The following is a 14,841-nucleotide window of genomic DNA, read 5'->3' on the forward strand; positions in this document are numbered from 1 at the left end:
GTGCAATGGTGCAATCTCTGCTCACTGCAACCTCCGCCTCCCGGGTTCAAGCAATTCTCCTGCCTCAGCCTCCCGAGTAGCTGAGACTACAGGTGCCCGCCACCACGCCCAGCTAATTTTTGTATTTTTAGTAGAGATGGAGTTTCACCATATTGGCCAGGCTGGTCTTGAACTCCTGACCTTGTGATCCTTCCACCTCGGCCTCCCAAAGTGCTAGGACTACAGGCATGAGCTGCTGCGCCTGGCCTAATTTATTGATTTTTTTTTTTAAAGCATATTACCTGAATAGAATATTTCTTCTGAGTAAATTTTCTTGAGGAATTCAGCCACCACTTGTACTCACTTTTCTGTCAACTCTGAGTCCTAGTTTCTTCTCCCTGACCAACTTGTCAAAAGTGTATTAGACATGAGCATGGGCCCTTTGTGCTTTCTGTTTTGGAGTCTTAAAACCAGAGGAAAAAAGGCCCGTTTGTTCAGTTTGAATTTTAAAAATCTCTGATTGGCTGATTTAAGTCATGTGATCCTTACTGAACCAATCACTGTGTCCTGTGAGATTAAGTGATATGATTGGTCTCCTGTGACACACTCCCATCTCTATGCTGGCCTTGGAGGAATGATGACTGCCACGCACCAAAAACCAACTGATGAAGCATTGCTAAGATGAAAAGTGCCTTTCTGGAAAACTTGGCAATAAAGCCAAACTCATGGATGATTAATCTTTCATCTGGTCCTCTCCACTGTACCTCAAGCCTGAACCGGACCATTGCAATCAGTGATGGTCTTTTTTGTTTTTAAAGGGCCAGATAAAAGAAGAAAATACCTTTATTTTGAGAAGGATAGTTCCATTCTTTATAGACAAACAGACCAAATGCTTTTGTTATTTGTTTCACAGGAGCATTAGCAAGACGTGGGGAAGCGGGAAAGCATCTTGGGCCATAATGAAAACTAGCATTTTATTTTTCTTTCTTTCTTTCTTTTTTTTTTTTTTTTTTTTTTGAGATGGAGTTTTACTCTTGTTGCCAAGGCTGGAGTGTGGTGGCGCAATCTCGGCTCATTGCAAACCCCGCCTCCCGGACTCAAGTGATTCTCCTGCCTCAGCCTCCCAAGTAGTTGGGATTACAGGCGCCTGCCACTACGTCTGATTAGTTGTTTGTATTTTTAGTAGAGATGGGGTTTTTCCATGTTGGCCAGGCTGGTCTCGATCTCCTGAGCTCAGGTGATCTGCCTGCCTCTGCCTCCCAAAGTACTGGCATTACAAGCATGAGCCACTGCGCCCGGCTGAAAATTGGTATTTTCTTAGCACATTTGATTAAGGGTTAATTTGTGCTCATGATTTAAATGTCAGTTGTCTAAATTTTAGATCACAACTTTAATTAAGGAGAATGTGGACTTGTTTAATAATCTGGTGAAAAGGCTGTGTATTGTTAACTTGTGTAGGAGTTGATTATATTACTTGAAAGCTTGCTCAGTTAGTCATATTACTGCTTGAAGCCTTAAAAAAGGTAAATAATTAGAGTTAAATTGACATTTTCCACCATTCAGCATTTTTTCATTATTCCTGAGAATCCATTTTAGTTCCCATATTGAATCCTCTTTTTTCTTTCTTCACAGAATTTGCTTAGCTTAAAGTAATAAGACAGATTTTTATTATGCTGTGAGAAAAAGCAATATTTCTATTAATTATGATTTGTCCAGTCAAAATTTTCCTAGGAAATATCTTTAAGTGCTGATGCTACAAGTGACACGTACAAGACTGATATCTCAGGATTTAACTGGTCACCTAGTTCCCTGAAATTCTGAGTACTCTTGAATGTCACTATGGGGTTAGATACTGTGGCATACAAAAGAAAACAAGGTTGTCCAGATCCCTACCACAGTCTGCCTCAACCATAGGGCTGGCACATCAGTCAGGGTAATCACTGCTGGACTGCCATGTCATTGACTTAGTTAAGCTGAAGGTTTCTGTTGCAGTGGTTCCTGGCATAGGAAAAGAATTCTTTGTCATGGTCTCAAGAGATGTCTGTTTTAATCCCAAATCTAATTCCACTGATAGTCTGTGTGGTCTTGGAATAGCTTATGTCATTTTCTGTATCTCACTTTTCCTGTCTCTCCCATAGAACTAATCCTTATTCTACTTATTTGTAAAAATTGTCAGAGGCACCGAATGAGATAATGAATATACAAGTGTTTTGAAAATGTAAAGAAGTAGGAAAGTTGTGGTTCTGCTGATGTACTTATAAGATGGAGGCTTACTGAAGGTAAACGAAAATATCTTGCTCACTGGATCCAGTTTAATTTTCCTTGTGCATGGAGATGTCTTATTCAGTCCAGGTGTTCCTGTCACCTTTGAGTAACTGTGATCTGACCAGTGGCCGGGTCACACGGGTGTCATCTGGTAACTCTAGTTTTCATCAACATCTGTCATTTAGTGTAAGTCACATCAGGTGGACTAACTTCACTGCTGCATCCTTTCCTTCCTGCCTTTACTGAGTCCTTGTCTCTCTTGGCTAATCTGTTGTATTTTCTTTCTGCCACTTAGTAAACTCAGCAAAACTGCACCAGAGAGTCAGAAATAAATGGAAAGGGAAGGATTTTTAAGGAAAGGAGCTCACGCATTCCGATTTAAAATACGTATTTTGATAGTCCGAGGATTTTTTGTTGTTATTGTTATTTTTTTCCCTCCTCTGATTTCGGTGAATTTGATTTACCATCAATGGTCTGATGAAAGAAATGTACTTTCTTATTTACAGGCGAATTCTTTCTCAGCTAACACTTTGGGCCTGGAGTTCAGCAATAATACTGTTGCTCCAGGAAACTTCTGGCATTTGGAATTCCACTTCGATTCAACTAACGCTTACTAAGTTGATTTCACAAAAGTAAAGTGTATGTTCTCTGGCCATATGTATTCTTGTCCACAAGCAGTATTCAAGCCTGGAAGATGGAGAAGAGATAAGCAACTGAACTATTCTAATACATAAAAACAAATTTCAATGTGTGAAATAATGTGCTGGTTGCTGTGAGGCAAAAAAGAAACAAACACTTATTTTGTTGTTGAGGAGAGACCACATGTAATTTTCCTGGTCAGGAAATGGCTCTTTGCAAAAGATAGTGGCTGAGATGAGTAAAAGTGGGGAAACATGTCCTGAGAAGAGAGTGCACAAGCCTTGTCAGAGGGACTGAAAAGAACCCAGCACACAAGGGGATCAGTGACTATTTTTCCACTTTACCTTAAGCAACCCTTCTTAGCAGTATAAACCTTTCTTAAAATACAATTTTGTGGGGAAGTGCAAATTTCAAAAACAGAACTCTCTGCTTAAAGCCCAGATGGACGGGCACAACCCTCCCACTGTGTCTTCTCTTTGCATCTAAAAGTGACCCCTGCAGGAATACTATGTACTGTGTGAATCCATTAATCAAAGATGCCCCTCCTTAACCTCTCTAAAGTTTTGCAGCTCCTAGCTTGAGGGATCCTCCCCCAGAGTATACGTTAACAAAGAGTAAAGAGTAGAAAGCTCAAACTAAATAACTTGGGGTCCTGTTATGGAAGGATTTGAATGTGAGCTGGATGCATTTTACTTAATCCAGGAGGCAGTGGGACTCACAGAGGATTTGTGTGGGAAAGAGGGACATGACTCAAAGCTGCCCTTTGGTAGGATTAATCTGGCAGCGTTGTGTGGGTTGGCCTTGAGTGACCCTGAACCTGATATGGACAGAATAGCAGGATGTTCTTAGGCCAGTGACAGATGACGGTTAGACAAAAAACCTCTATGGAATTCAAATCCACAGGACCTGGATGCTGATTTTCTCCCCAGCAATGGGACCTACACTCCTTCCTAGAGAGAACCTGGGATCAACCCACAGGGCTTGTATGAAGCGTGTATAAGTGTGGAGCTGAAAGAGTTGTATCATCTGATTTTTTCTGTTCTCCTGCCACTTGAGAAAAAGCCATATTCTCTCTGAAACTGGGCATGAACTTTGATAGTTGTCTCTTTAGCTTTTATGTGCTTTCTACATTATCTGAAAGTATTTTATACTTGGCTATCAAAGGGTATTCATGCTTCAAGGGATTAACACTTTTAAAATGAACTTTGTGTGTTTGAGCTCTTTGTAAAATATGGTGATACCTTTGATTTCTTAAAATACCAAATTTTTAACAAATAGTTGAAAGAAACATTCTTTATCCCCCATGAACAGTGTTTCCATCTGCCCATCATAGTCCACTGCAGCTGCATCTGTCTGCCATGGCTTTACTGGTTTGATGGTTTGACCACACTGAACAGACTGGGCCATCTATTTTTTGTTTTGTTTTTTTGAGACATAGTCTTGCTTTGTTGGCCAGGCTGGAGTATGGTGGTGCGATTATGACTCACTGCAGCCTTGACCTCCTGGGCTCAAGCGATCCTCCCACCTCAGTCTCTCCAAACTCCTGAGTAGCTGGGATTACAGGTGTGAACCACCATACCCAGCTAACTTTGTATTTTTGTAGAGATGTGGTCTTACTATGTTGCCCAGGCTAGTCTGGGCCATTCTTTATCACAGTCAGACAAGGGTCTAATGTCGGTTCTGTATGGTTTCAGCACCCCACTTTTATCGCATCAAAATACTGAGATTAGTTTATATTTGTTTTCTTCAGTACCATTTTCATACCAACAAAAGTATGCAACTAAGGGTCAATTCCATTTATTCGTCTTTGTGTCTGTATCCTAAAGCAGGGGCCACAGCCTAAATTGCCTACAGATTCATATAGGACTGGAATATGGAGTAGGGAATGGGTAGAGGCTATGGCAAACTGGAGACTGAGTGCCTGTTCCTCTGTGGGAAGCTGCTATTCACCTTTGGCAATCATTTGCCTGACGGAATGAGAGCCTAATGTAGTCAAATCTTTTAAAACAGTGTTTCTCAGAGTATGGACTTCAGGCCAACACCATCAGCAGCACCTAGAAACTTGCAATTCTTATCCTTCCCTGTTCCACCTCCAGAATAAGAAACTCCAAGAGTGAGATCCAGCCTTTTGTGTTATAAGAAGCCTTTCTAGTGATTGTGAAGTGTACTCAAATTTGAGAACCACTTGTTATAGTAGACATTGTGTTGTATAACTCAGATTGCTTTTGTGGACTGATATTTGAGGACTATGTTTGTTTCAAGAAAAGCCCAGTATCAAGGCCAGGCGCAGTGGCTCACACCTGTAATCCCAGTACTGTGGGAGGCCATGATGGGGGGATCATTTGAGGTCAGTTGTTCACGACCAGCTTGGCCAACATGGTGAAACCCTGTCTCTACCAAAAAATAGAAAAATTAGCCAGGCATGGTGGTGCACACCTGTAGTCCCAGTTACTCAGGAGGCCGAAGTGGGAGAATCACTTGAACCCAGGTGGTGGAGGCTGCACCCCTGCATTCCAGCCTGAGTGACAGAGTGAGACCCTGTCTCAAAAAAAAAAAAAAAAAGAAAAGAAAAAGAAAACAAGGAAAGCCCAGTATCAAGATATGTATTTGATTTTGAGTTTTTATTTTTTGAGTTTTTTATTTATTTTTAATTGACAAATAAACATTGTATATATTTATGGCATACAACATTTTAAAATATGTATACATTATGGAGTGGCTAAATCAAGCTCATTAACATATTCATTACCTCACATACCATTTTTTCTATGGCAAGAACTTTGAAAATTTACTCTCAGCAATTTTTAAGAATAGAATACATTGTTACTAACTATACTCACCATGTTGTACAATAACTCTCTTGAACTTATTCCTTCTGTCTGACTGAAATTATTTATTCTTTGACCAACATTCCTCCAACCTCCCTGCTCCCCAGCTTCTGGTAATCACAATCCTACTCTCTGTTTTTATGTGTTCAACGTTTTGTGATTCCATATATGAGAGAGATCATGCACTGTTTGTCTTTCTGTGCCTGGCTTATTTCAATTTGCATAATGTTCTCCAGGTTCAACCATGTTGTTGCAAATAACAGGATTTTATTATTTTTATGGCTAGATACTATTCCATTGTGTATATGTATCACATTTTCTTCATTCATTCATCCATTGATGGACACTAGGGTTGATTCCGTATCTTGGCTATTGTGACTAGTGCTACAGTAAACATGAGAGTGCAGATATCTCTTCAACATTTCATTGCCTTTGGATTTTCAGATTCGTAACATAAGGAAACTATAAAAGACACATCCACTTGTCAGTCTCAGGGTCTGTTCTGTGCACTGTCACTTTCCAGCCTCCACTCCAGTCGGAACATGCTAACAAAAAGGATGCTTTCCTGGTTTTTTTTTAAAAAATGACTTCTTCCATTGGAGGATACAAAGTTTACTGACTCCAGATCTAGGCAATATTTCTCAAACTTCTCACTGATACAGTTCTGAGAGCAGAGGAGAGACAGGGAATGCAGAGTTATATGCTGAAGCCATTGACTGCAAGTACAAGATTTTGTTGAAGCCTTTCCATTTACCTTTAAAAATCATATAAGTTGTATGTCCTATTTTGTCATATACTCATATTTGGCTTATTGCCTAAACAATGAGTTAAATTACTTTCAAGTTAAATTCCATAACTTCTACCCACAATTTCTTAAAGAAAATCTAGGCCGGGCGCGGTGGCTCACGCCTGTAATCCCAGCACTTTGGGAGGCCGAGGCGGGCGGATCACAAGGTCAGGAGATCGAGACCATGGTGAAACCCCGTCTCTACTAAAACTACAAAAAATTAGCCGGGCGCGGTTGCGGGCGCCTGTAGTCCCAGCTACTCGGGAGGCTGAGGCAGGAGAATGGCGTGAACCCAGGAGGCGTAGCTTGCAGTGAGCCGAGATCGAGCCACTGCCCTCCAGCCAGGGGGACAGAGCAAGACTCCGTCTCAAAAAAAAAAAAAAAAAAAAGAAAAAAAAAAAAAGAAAATCTACACCCTAGAAAAATGCCCAATTTACCCCCCAAAAAAATAGAGGCAAGAAAATAAGAAGTTACATGTAAGAGGGGGATATTGTAAGTCATACTCGAACATATTCAAGAACTGTATACCTGACCAGAAAATGCACCTTTTGCCATCTTGCTTTTCCACACCTCCACTGCCACATCTGAAAGAGTAAATAGCATGTATTAAAAATATCTTGAACAAAGCGAGTAGTCTCTTAGCTGGAAGGCTTATTTTTAGAAATACCTGGCACAAGGTTGGATGAGATTTAGTACTAGGCCTTATCTAATCCTTGCCTCAGATGGGCACCATTTCATTTCTCCAAAATCAGCACTGCAAAGACGGTGAAAAGCTTTCACTTTATGTGCCAACACAAATTGATTGGAGGTAATTGCCTGAAACACTGTATTGAGAATGATTCTCAGTCTGTGTCTGGCAGAGTCAATTATAAATGTCACCCATGGGTGTAGGAGTGGTGACTGGTGGTCCAAGTGACACTTATCTGTCATCCCTGCTCTACTCAGCACTAATAAAAAATGAAAAGAGTGTCTGGACCCTGGATGGTCCTGCTCATTGCTTGGGACCTGTCTAAACAAAGTTCTCTGGACCACAGAGTATTTGTAATAGAGGTCCTGACAGCTACAGTCATGATTTCAACAACCTAAGATGCAAAGGGTCATTACCATCATTATAGGTTTAAATATTCATTAGTCTGTCTTCTAATTAATAGAGGTACAGTATCTCTCCCATTTCCACACCTTCAGATCTCAGCTCATCTCAGACACTGCCCCTCCACTCTTGTTTCCCGAAGCATTGTTCACTGGATGACAGCTCACATATGACTTTATATTTATCATTTTGTGTCTTGGTATAATCAGAAATGTCATCCAGAAGCTCCCTGTCTCAGAATCCAAAGTCTACTGGTCACTCTCTTCTTGAGAGAGCTCATAGATCTTTCATATGACATGCGTGGTTTTGGTTTCCTCTGAAACCAAACACTCTTGCCTTCTCCTGCTACCTGTTTATTGTGCACAATCATCAATGCTATTTAGTTCTTGCAGTTCCTGGTACAATTCTTACTTTCTTAGGGAATTTTTTGGGTTGCTCGCAATTTATAACATTTTTCTTTCACAAAGGTCAGAGAAAGACAAGATATCAATCCATTTACAAGAAGATATTTTTTGTCAAAAAAAGTGCCACAAGAAACTCTCTAAGAATTTACATTAATATGTTTAGTGATCAGTTTAACTCTTGGTTTAGGCAGGGAAGGTATTCTTTTAATTATCCTATTTTTCAGATGAGAAAACTGAGGAATAGAAATTACTTTCCAGCTGATTAAGTACCAAAGCCAAGACTCAATTCATGTCTCTTGACACCAATTCCAGAGATCTTTCCATGGACTTATGCCATTTTTCCCTTTGCTCAGCACACTAACTGATTCCAACTCGGTCTTTGTAACTGTTCTCCAGCACTTGCCAGCACAGCTCTCCATCTCAGCACTGAGCTCAGTGCTTTTTGCAAACAACTGATGCTTTGTAAATATTTGACCAACAAATGAACCAATGAATACATTCGTTTTACCCATTTCATTTGTAGAAGATCAGTTAAAATACACTTTTCACATCTACTTTCTTAGAATTATATATCTGTTTAAATTCAACCTCACAAACACTGTGTAAAAAACAGGATACATATTGATAAAACTATCTAAAGGTAAGGAGACTCTATCATGATGTTAAAATAATTTATTAAAGCCAAAATGTGTTATAATGCAAAGACTACCATCCATGTCTCCTGACTTAACACTAATATCTTCTTTCTACAAAATAGAACACAGCTTAAATCAAATAAGTAAGAGAGAGTGTGTGTGTGTGTGCACGTGTGTGTTCTAGTTCTTGACCTTCCTAGTAACTACCCATGTGATTCCTAGCAAGTTACTGGCCTTCCTTGGATCTTTCTTTCCTTATTTGTCAAATGAGCGTGTTGGATTTGATGATATACATATAGAATGTATGGAAGGATGAAAGAGACTGAGACATCATGTAATCCCACTCCCTCAATTTATAGATAAGGAAAACTGATTTCTTCTGGCTCCAAAATACATTTTTAGAGGAACATATGGCTTCCTAACAGAACCAGCTCTTCTGAATACTGGGGCTACCCCACAGTCCCATCCCTGCCACTTGTCAAATGTGTAATCATGATCCACTCATACAGTTTCTCTAGACTTCAGTTTCCTGATATGTAAAATTGAAAAAGTTGGACGAAGAGCCTTTCAGGTTTAAAACTTTGAGGTTAAGAAAGGCATCTTTGAAAACTGACATCTTTGCCACTACTGGGATATGACTCAGAACATAATGAAGCATAATATAGCTCTAGAAATAAATTGGTGTCAAGAACAATTAAAGAGCCACCATCCAGAGAATTCTGATTGATCATTTGGGTAATTTGTTCAGTGAGTACCTGGATTTGAAAATTGCTTGATTGGTGTCTTCTTTTAAAAATAACAATCATACATCATTTGTTGTTGGCTTAGAGATACAGAAAAAAAAGAACCAATTAAGAGAGCTTCAGAGTTCATTTCCAATAGATTTGGATGCTGCAAACCAAAAAAACCATTGCTAGGCCTTTCTTCTTTAATGAGTATCACAATACAACTAGCCTCAGTATTTTTCAATTGAGCACCAGAAGTTTCACAATCTATTTAATATATTGCATTCCAAGTATCTGTTTACTCAGTTGTTACAAATTGCCAATGGGACAGAAACTGTCTGTCACTTCCAGAGCAATTAGTGTGTGAAAACTTATCAAAAGAAATCTGTCAAGTTTGAGTAAGTATAAATATTGCATGAAAGTCCCTAAGGAAATCAAACTGAGTGGGATACACTTTTGCGAGTTGTAGCACATAAAAGTTTATTTTGTTTTATTTACTTGGCTTTATTTTTCAGAATGTTGATAGCGTTTCATGTAACCCAATGGAGTACTGTTTTGCTCTGATAAAAATAGGTTTTGGTTCTTAAGGGAAATCTCAATTGTCTTTTGAGCGATAGAACAATACCAGATCTTGATTTCAAATGTCAAGAGCGCTTACTTTTTCCTAGATGGTACACTGGGATGAGAGTTAAGCTAGAACGAGTAGGTTATAGTCTGCCTCACCCCTTTTTGGTGCTCCAACCTCACCCATTCTAGACCTCAGAATTTTCTTATCTTTTAAATGAAGAAATAGGACAAGCAATTCGTTGCCTATGTTTTAGTTTTACTACACTTTTTGCCTGCTTTGATGTCTACATTCTCATTACATTATATTCCTCCTGCTCCTTCCTGATTGCCCTGAAGACATAAACAAGTAAAACTACAATATTCCAGGTGGTGATATTTGATTGAGAAAAGAACTAAGTTAATGTCTTAGTGAGAGATTTCCCCTGTTTTAGGAGCTTAGTGCTTAGCCCAACATGTTCTCACCAGTACACCAGCCAAGACTTTTCTGCTGACCTTTACACTTCAGGACAGGACTCCACAGTCTTTACAAACGTCAGACGTTGAACCATGTTGATTAGGTTCCTTAGCATCTTCTGTTTGAGGTTCTTCTTGGCAACTATGGTTTCTTATTTTTTTATTTCAGCATAAGAAATGGTTACACTGCTATATTGTTATTACAATTGGGGAAACATTACAACTTTAATTCAACATTTTGTTGTTGTTGTTTGTTGTTCTATTTAATGTTAATGATTTTGCAGAAACTGAAGTAATACAGTTAATAATCCTTATATTCTACTTATTGTTTTTTGAATTGAACTAATTGGTACAGCGTTTCCCAAACTAGGTTTTTTGAGCTATGGGGGTTAGGTGGTTGTGGTGGTGGTAATTCCATGAGCAAATAAGTTTGGATGCTTAAACACTCTCTAAGGAGTTTCAAGGACATTGGCATGTCAAAATCTCTTGCCAGTCCTGAAAGAAAAAAGTTAAAACTCCATTTTATTTTGTTTATCCAGTACTTCTCAAAGTAATTTGATCATGTAACCCTTTGAGTTTTAGGGATGTGGGGGTAGAAAACAAAGAATTAATCATCAAAGACCACTGTTTAGGAAATGCTGCACAAGGCACTTCTGGGTGTTTGCATCTCTCACTAAGTTACTTAAGTCACATAAACAGGGAAGCCAAAGGAATCAACTTATTTTTAATTAGATCAAACCGCATGTTAATTGAATAAAAAAGTTTTACTTCTATAATGATTAACCTGGTGAAGTGCAACACCAATAATAACATCTGTACAGCCCTTTAGAGAGTTCAAAGTGCTTTCACATAATCAGATCCTCACCACGTACCTGCATCACATTTTTAATTGTCCTCATTTTATGGACCAAGAAACTGAAAATGAAGTTTAAATGGCTTCCCTTATGTAACACAGACTTGAACTTTAGTCTTACTTCGTTGTTGTTGTTGTTCCTCTCCAATTAGAAAAATAATGAAGCAGATGTCATTTTCCCAATATCGACTTTCTAGTTGCTAAATGAGTCTCCTGCAGAATTCAGAGAGCCTTGCAGCCAGTAGCCGCTACTGAGAGTTCTGAAAAATATTGCAGGAAAAAAAAAAAAATCATTTCCTGGCCGGGTGCCGTGGCTCACACCTGTAATCCCAGCACTTTGGGAGGCCGAGGCAGGCGGATCACCTGAGGTCAGGAGTTCGAGACCAGCCTGGCCAACATGGTGGAACCCCATCTCTACTAAAAATACGAAAATTAGCCAGGTGTCGTGGTGGGCACCTGTAGTCCCAGCTTCTCAGGAGGCTGAGACAGGAGAATTGCTTGAACGCAGGAGGCAGAGGTTGCAGTGAGCCAAGATCATGCCACTGTACTCCAGCCTGGGCAACAAACAGCAAAACCCCATCTCAAAAAAAAAAAAAAAAAAAGTAGTTTCCTGTATTTGCTTTCAACTCTCCTTGGAGAAATGTGGGTTGATTAATATTGTGCTGGTAAATTACATTCTAACTTCCATCATGTGACTTTGGAGGTGCTAATTTATACTTAAAACTCTCTTATAAATAATTAGGAGATAGGAAATCTTCTCATTTTGCATAGGAGAAAGTTGAGGTGCTGAGAGATGACTAGGTTTGCTTGAAACTCACCTATTGAGTATGTAAGGAGTGCATTGCTATGCTGTTTGTTAAAGGCCTACCATACAGGATAGTACTTCTTCACAATGTATTATAGGGGCTTTTCCTCCCCTAGATTTTTGTTTCTTGAGGAAGTAACCAGCTTTCTGGAAAGCACTTGCGTATTTACACTGAGTATCCTCTTGACATCAGCATGGGGTTACTTATAATTACATGCACATTCGTAAATAAAATGATTAGCCATTCTCATATAAACATAATTATATCATTCTAAAATAATACATGTGGAAATGTTATAATCCAGTGACAAAGGGAAAACAATCTGCATGACCCTTCCTTTGTGTGTAAACAGTGGATTATTAAGGCAGAATATGCTTCCTGTTGCACATTCAGTTGTTGAGGTCAAGTACAATTGGGACACATTGAAGGATTACAGTACAAAAAATGACTTTTACAGTAATTAGCGTTCTCTCTACAAAGCTGAAGTGACCTTTCTGCTATTTTCCAAGGACACTTTATACATTTAGGCTTTAGCTTACGATCATATGAAAAAGTGACATATAAGAACTCAGCCAACTAGTTCTGAAACCAGAGGCCCCATTGCATTTAGTTGTTCCCTCACCCTCCCCTCAACAAAGTAATTTTTGAAGATAAAGTGGGATATGTTGGCGAATCAGTGCCAGTAGCTAGTATATCACTTCTCTAGCTTTGGACAAATCTGGAAATTACACTTTAAAGAGAGGAATCATGGAATGCCTGGAGGTGAAGCAGTTTGATTTCCTTGGAGCACGATAGTTCACTGCAGCAAATCATTTAAACTCACTGTCATTTAGCGGTCTTCTCTGAAATGGAAAGCATGGGATCATGTGGTCCTTCATAAAACATTTACCTAATTCTTATAAAAATTGGAACTTTCAAAGGAATGTTTTCAGATACAACTGCCTATTAAATTCATCCCGCTGATATTATGGGATAAGTGTCTGTGAAAATGTTGCTCTTGTATCACTGTTTAATATCCACTCCCTCATGGATCTAATTTTTTTTAATACGATGTATATTTGTGGAATCAGTCAACTAGTCAGTCAGTGTGTACTTAATGAGTATTTGCCACAGTATTAAACTGCTCTCTTACTAAAATGACGGAAAAGTATTCAACCTCACAAGTGAGAAGAAAGAATTTGAGCTGATAGCAGGAGGCATTGGAAGAAGACTGCACTGAGACTCAGGAATTATTCTGTTTCTAACTAGAGCTAAGAATTTGAATAAGTTACTCTGTTCCTAAGTGCTAGTTTCTCAGTTAATGGAAATAAAACTATCAAATATATTGGAAAGCATAAAGTACTATGCAAGTATGGGGCATTATGATGTAATATAACAATTACTATCTATAAAACAAAATAAATGAACTAAATAGTTTCCAGGGTGGCTTCCAGCATTACTATATCAAGATTATAGATACCCTGGGTCTGTAATTTGAGCATTACTGAATACATGTTGCATAGTGCCTGACACATGATTAGCAAACTATAAATGCTTAGCCCTTGACTTAAAGAGGTTGGACATCACTTAATCAGCTATCAGTGGATCTTTTACTTCTCTGGAAATGAAACCTTATTGACTAATAGTAGAAAGGCTGGTAAAATGCCATAGGGAACTGTGATTACTTCCTATCTATATTTAGTAGGCTGAAAAAGAGTCATTGGGCAACAGTATATAAATTTTTAATCTGATCATTTCTTTCATGAAAACAGTAGAGTTCCAGTGCCAAAAGACATATTAGTAATGAAGATTTTTTTACTTTCAGAGTTGAGTTATGCCTGGATCTTCAATGAATATCCTTCCTATCAGGATAATCGCCGCTTTGTTTCTCAAGAGACTGGGAATCTGTATATTGCCAAAGTAGAAAAATCAGATGTTGGGAATTATACCTGTGTGGTTACCAATACTGTGACAAACCACAAGGTCCTGGGGCCACCTACACCACTAATATTGAGAAATGATGGTGAGTTTTCTAAGTAATTTTGTTAATTTTGTTTTTTGCAATCACAGGATGAATGTGAAGGTATGTTATGTTATTGGCTCACAAAGCTTTATTGTCTAAATTAAATGTAAGAAAAGTTTAATGCTGCCTATATTTGGTACCCATATTTTCTCCACTTGTGTAAGAAGAGATAAACCCATGAATCCATTTTGGAAAACTAATTAGAAATCTAATTGCTAATCTCAACAGGAATAGAATGAGGATTTAGGTGAATATAAATAACAAAGGAAGGTATTTCTTGTTTCTCTCCCACTTAAACTGTATACACAGTCAGAATGAAGTGAAAGATTGAACAATTAGCTCATTAATCAATTATATGTAATTTAGTATTCTGTGTCAATTGTCCAAATAACCTCTGGATTTACAATACTGAACGCATAGTTCCCACCACAGTGAAATGTAGACATAACAAGGCTTATTTGAGACAGAAGTTTTAATTCCCCACAGTATTAGAATATTTCAAGAAAATATATGAAATTCATATATTCTTAATTACCTAAATGACTTAACAATGTGTAGTAAAAATCACCGTGTACTTTGTAAAGACAGCCGTGTATGCCAAACTCTAGGAGTACCATGCCCTTTCCCACCATGGGTTTTTATATATGCTATTCCCTCTTCTTGAAATGCTCCTCCTTTCCTTAGTCCTCTCCTCTCAGCTTCTCCCTTGGATAACTGATACTGGTTCTTCCAGTTTCTTCAAAGATATCACTGTTTCCAGGAAGCCATCTCTGCTTGCCCACGCTGCCACCCAACCATGCTGTGTCAG

General features: G+C 38.6%; 1 protein-coding gene across 2 annotated transcripts in view; it reads left to right on the plus strand.

Annotated features, from left to right (window-relative positions):
* The window catches only part of CNTN4 (contactin 4), a 975,901-nt gene that overhangs the window by 760,178 nt on the left and 200,882 nt on the right, over nucleotides 1-14,841 (plus strand). For both annotated transcript variants that reach the window (XM_028844377.2, XM_028844378.2), the window contains one exon: nucleotides 13,836-14,033. In XM_028844377.2, coding sequence (XP_028700210.2) covers nucleotides 13,836-14,033 — 198 coding nt within the window. The remainder of the gene's footprint in view (nucleotides 1-13,835; nucleotides 14,034-14,841) is intronic.

This window comes from Macaca mulatta, chromosome 2, assembly GCF_049350105.2.
Source record: "Macaca mulatta isolate MMU2019108-1 chromosome 2, T2T-MMU8v2.0, whole genome shotgun sequence".
NCBI lineage: Eukaryota > Metazoa > Chordata > Mammalia > Primates > Cercopithecidae > Macaca > Macaca mulatta.